The 5,537-nt window shown below is 37.4% G+C and overlaps 1 protein-coding gene across 1 annotated transcript in view; it reads right to left on the bottom strand.

Annotated features, from left to right (window-relative positions):
• Window positions 1–295: 295 nt before the first annotated feature.
• Window positions 296–5,537, bottom strand: part of LOC119840184 (zinc finger protein 709-like) — a 6,624-nt gene continuing 1,382 nt past the window's right edge. The window contains exons 4-11 of the mRNA XM_038366697.1: window positions 4,692–4,800; window positions 4,344–4,554; window positions 4,002–4,107; window positions 3,291–3,411; window positions 2,534–2,692; window positions 1,801–1,957; window positions 652–750; window positions 296–328 (exon numbers count right to left, since the gene is read on the bottom strand). Coding sequence (XP_038222625.1) covers window positions 296–328; window positions 652–750; window positions 1,801–1,957; window positions 2,534–2,692; window positions 3,291–3,411; window positions 4,002–4,107; window positions 4,344–4,554; window positions 4,692–4,800 — 995 coding nt within the window. The remainder of the gene's footprint in view (window positions 329–651; window positions 751–1,800; window positions 1,958–2,533; window positions 2,693–3,290; window positions 3,412–4,001; window positions 4,108–4,343; window positions 4,555–4,691; window positions 4,801–5,537) is intronic.

Genomic DNA, 5,537 nt, shown 5'->3' with positions numbered 1-5,537 from the left:
TTAATTTGGAACGAAATGACATAGTGTACTTAAAGTAAAATTAACGATGAAACACATAAAAGCTTGTTTAGCTGTGGCACAGATACCAACGCCCGCCTCCATACAAGAAATAAGTTCCACAAATTAACAATTTAAACAAAAAGATATTATTTAATTAATTTTCATATACCATTTAAGGATTTTCGTATTTTCAAAATTAATAGGTAATGGAGAATGTATATATTCTTTTTTGTTGCAGCACCTTAATATGTTGCAGTGAACTTTAAAGGCAATAAATGATATTGCCTTTAAAGTTCTAAATCTTTTCTCCTAGTTGGACGGCGTTGTCCTATTTAGGTCAAAATACATTAAAATAATAACACATATTTTAAAATAATTAGAAAAAATACCTTTATACATTAAAACAAAAAAAAGTGTGTGTCTGGGGACACTCGACAGAATTGATAACCAAAACTAATCTAACCGTATGGGTGACAGAAGCCAGAACGACTAGCAACGTAACGCGTTACGTAACGAACCGGTTTACCCTGCCATAAGGAGCTATAACTTCAAAAATAAATAATAATAATTTTAATCAGTACGAGTATATTTTTTTCATTTAAAGATATATTTTGTAGAAGATTACAAAAGTAAAACTGAAAAGTAACTTACATCATTTGGCAATTCCTTATTGAGTGAGTCTGTTGTGAGTGAGATTTCTTCCGTTTCAGTCGCTTCGGTCGTTGCTAGCGTGTTTTCTTTCCACTGGGGCTGTTTAACACAAAATATTTATTTATAAATCCTACTAATATTATAAATGCGAAAGTTTGTAATGGATGTGTGTGTGTTTGTTGTTCTTTCACGCAAAAACTACTGAACCGATTGCAATTAAATTTGGTACATTTGGACAGCTGGACAATTGGAATAACATACAGGAAATTTTTTATGCCGATATTCCTACGGGATACGGATTTACGCGAGTGAAACCGCGGGGCGCAGCTAGTTATCTATATATTGAATTTTTTTAAATATAATAGGTACGGAAAGAATCGATGGAATTCGATTACGGTAGCATGATTTTGGGTGACCGAAGTCAGGTGTTGCCACGGTAAAGCAAAAGACGTGGATTCGAATCCCGCTTCATAATCGATTTTTTTCTATTCTTTGAAAAGTTATTTATAAATGAATATGTTGTAATAGTAAATATGAATGCTTGATTTAAATTATTTAATGATTCTGGTATGACGAAGCATGATATTATTGAGGTAAAGAGACTTATAGCAACTGTAGGAGGAATATAATATATTTATGTATATAAACATGACTAAGTTTACATAATGATCGCTTGTATATATCGCCTGTTTGTTACAAGGCGTTTCTTGTAGTCAATCATGAAATGTTTTTTCTATTTGGTGGTCGTCACTCGTCAATGGTGTACGCCTTCGTGATCATGAAAACGCGGAAGCATGGGGGAACTAGGGGTTCACCTTGGTAGCGGCACTTCTAAAGGAAGGCACTAAAAGGGACTGCGGGTATGTCTATTATCAACGCATATGCGTTGCGCATCACGCGTATCACTTGCATCGCTTCCGACACGTATGTGTTTATTGTAGTGTGTTTATGTGTGCGTACGAGCAGAGTGTGGTGTAGCGAGTGTATTTGTGTACATCTTCTCGCACTGAGCGCGTGTAGTGTGTGTCTCCCGCTCACAGCGAGCGCATGTAACGTGCGTCCGTCTCGCTCGCACTGAGCGCGTGTAGTGCGTCCGTCTCGCTCGCACTGAGCGCGTGTGGTGTGGTGTGCCGTCTCGCTCGCACTCACGCTGAGCGGGCGGTCGGCGTGCGCGGTGCGCATGTGGTCGCGCAGCGCGAAGGCGCGCGCGTAGCTGGCGCCGCACGCGGAGCACGAGAACTTGAGGTTGTTCTGCCGCGTGTGCACCTCCATGTGCACGCGCACCGCGTACAGCGACGCGAACGGCCTGGGAGGGACGCGATTATATGATTAATTATAGATGTGTTCACACCTTTTCGCGTTATATGTATTATAGTTAAATTGTTATCTGTAGACAAATTATGAACCGTAACATACGACTTAACGTATTAATGCATTATTAGCAATATAGGAAATGATCCAAATTGTATAGCACATTACATTTTCAGGAACAAAAAAAATCCTAACCCTACTAATCCTTCTAATATTATAAATGCCAAAGTTTGTAAGGATGTGCGCGTGTTTGTTGCTCTTTTACCCAAAATCTACTTTACCGATTGCAATGAAATTCGGTTACGTACCGAGACAGCTGGACAAGTGGAATAACATATAGGCAACTTTTTATCCCGATATACCTAAAGAATACAGACTTACGTAGGGACTTATAATACTTACTTGCTTTGTTTGTTTGTCAGTTTGAAAGCGTTAATCTCAAGAGCTTATTCACGTAAAATTATTGGCTATGAGTTGATTATGTGTTAAATAGTCCTTTATCGACGAAGGCTATGAACATGTACGGCGCACGAAGGCAGGTCGGCACAGGTCGGCAAGGTGTCGTGCTCACCTGTTGCACTGCTGGCAGGAGAAGGGCTTGGTGTGCGAGTTCTTGTGGCCGGCGAGCTGCACCGAGGTCTTGAACGCCTTGGGGCAGAACGGGCACTTGTACGCGCGCACCTCCGAGTGCGTCAGCAGGTGGTGGTTGTACACGCTGTGCGCTTTGAATCTGCGGCGATGTGCTTACATATATACCAGAAGAGAGAGAGAGAGAGAGAGAAAAGAAGTGGTTTTATTTTAAAACGCTTTTATTAGCTCGGATTGTATGCATGTATGTAATGGAATCTTTGCACATATTTTTCACCAAATTCCAAAAGTCCGATTAATTTGAAATTTTTCATACGTATCAAAGGACGATGACAATGCAATAATTTATGATGATTGTACATATATAACAGAGAGGAAGAAAAAAGCACGCAAAAACTACTGAACCGATTGCAATGAAATTAGGTACGTATATATCTGGACAACTGGAATTATACATAGGCAACTTTTTATCCCGATATTCCTACGGGATACGGACTTACGCAGGTGAAACCGCTTAGCGCAGCTCATGGTATGTTTTGTGTTATCTAAATCAACATATTATAAAAGTAAGTCGTGGCAGTAACACTACTTTTAACTCAGGAACGACCGAATAGATTTTAATGACTTCTGCTATTGTCTTTAATGACTTACGCGTTTGTCTCAATAATTAAAACTCTACAAAAGGAGATAACTGTACTATCGGAACCGCGTCGAGAATAAAGTGACATAATTAAAGTTACCTTTTGGGGCAGTGTGGACACTCGTAGGGCCTAGCGCCTGTGTGCGTGCGCATGTGCAGCGTGAGGCAGTACGACACGCGGAAAGATTTGCCGCAGATTTCGCAGGAATGGGGCTTCTCGCCTACAAATTAACAAATAATATCAATTCAAATCAAACGTACGTAATCACGTTACTTATATAGAACTAGCTGACCCGGCAAACGCTGTTCTGCCTTACTCTTATCATTTAGGGGTATAAAACATAGATGTTGACCGAGTCTCAGACATACATAGTCAGATATAAACACAAAACTTCGTAAGAATCGGTCCAGCCATTTCGCAAGAGTTTAGTAACTAACATTGTGACACGGGAATTTTATGTATAAGATAATAATACGCACACTTTGACTTTTCATCACTATATTATAGAACCATAACAGAATTATACTAAATTTAAATTTTAGTTTTATAGCAATGAAATGCTTTTTAAATGAGAAATTTTTGAAAGAATAGAATAAATTTGATCACGAGGCGGGATTCGAACCCGCGTTTTTTGCCAAACCGTAGCAACGCCCAGTCTCTCGGCCACCCGTGATCCTGCCACAGCAATCGAATTTCTTCTACTCTATCGGTTTCATGTGCATGTGACGTTGTACGTCATGATCATTTTTTTCTATTCTTTCAAAAATTTCTCAGAATTATACTATTCAACAGATAAAACAAAACATCTACCCGTATGAATCCGTTCATGCTTCACCTTCTCGTGCGGCCGCGCGAACTTCCGACTGCAGTACAGGCAATGGTACGGCAGTGTGTTGTCCTGTTTGCCCACTGTCACCTGAAATTATGCTCTGTACATTCTTCACATATGATTTTATACTTTTTCCGAAATGTTGGGGATTTATAATAAAGAAATACAAGCGATTTGACTTTTATAGATATTACCGAGCATTCGATTGGATCTATTTATTATGCCAATGTATCGCGAATGTTCTAGAACCGGTAGATAGTGAAGTGTTGTGATATGAGTGTGAGCAAATAGCGAATCGATATCAATATAAAAAGATAACTCACCTTATCCATATTATGTACATTCATGTGCATCTCTAAATACTCCTTGTTGGGAAACTTCTTATTACATATATCACATATCATTTCGTTGCTGACCTTGTGCGAATTCTGGTGAATTACTCTATAGTCTACGGGTATTAATTTGAAGCAAACTAGACATAGATATTTATCAGAACCTTCTGTTGTCTCTACCGGTGGTTCTATGGGTCGAGATCTGTGGGAAACAGGTGATTGATTAATTGCCACATGCATGATTTTTGATTGATCCTGTTGTGTTTGGGTGTGTGAGTGTGAGTGTGTGTGTGTGTGTGTAATAATAATTATAATATTAACAGTTAGTATTTGACTTACTTAACAGGATCGTGCATCCGCTTGTGTAATTTTAACGATTTGCTTGATGGAAATTTAGTACTGCATACTTCACAGTCAAATTTAATTGGTTCTAATAAAGACGACGTATCTGAAATATATATTTAATGATGTTTTTATTGCTATGTGGACCTTCAATTTAATTTAATTTTCTATCTAAAATGAACACATCACATTTCAATATATTTTACATTTTCGTTGATATTCCTGTATCGGTTCAGACAAATAATGTTAAATATAAAAATTATACTGATGAATATAGAATATATATATAGAATTATAAATGATTTTTAACCGGTACCTAATCATGACTAGCAACTTTTGACAGAGATTTTTTTAACACATATAGATTTTAATATTTTCAAACACATATTTTTTTATTTTTGCTAAAACTATACGTTTATTTCTTATTCGTTATGTTACCTGAATTTCCCTTATGCTCATTTATATGGTTACACAAAGAATTCGGTTCGTCAAAAACATCGGGACACAGCGGACACGGGAATGTCGCTGAAATGCAAACATGACCGTCAAGAAGTAATGTTTTACTACATTCATACAACCATCTCTCTCACACATTAGTGATTCATGTAACGCTATCACGCTCACACTCGAGATTTCGAAAAGGGTGGTAATTGTGATTACAATTTTCTATTATAGTACGACTAAAAAATTATTTTAATAACTACATTCAAAAGGGACAATTCTATGTAATACGTTTTTATTTTACACTATATCGTTTTAGTATTATGGTACAAACATAAAATAACAAATTATATCCTAAAGAGTACAAATAACGCACGATAAAAAATAAACAAGAAAAAAAAA

This window comes from Zerene cesonia, chromosome 5, assembly GCF_012273895.1.
Source record: "Zerene cesonia ecotype Mississippi chromosome 5, Zerene_cesonia_1.1, whole genome shotgun sequence".
NCBI lineage: Eukaryota > Metazoa > Arthropoda > Insecta > Lepidoptera > Pieridae > Zerene > Zerene cesonia.
Note: the sequence above shows the minus strand (reverse complement) of the source record. Positions and strands in the feature narration are given on the sequence as shown.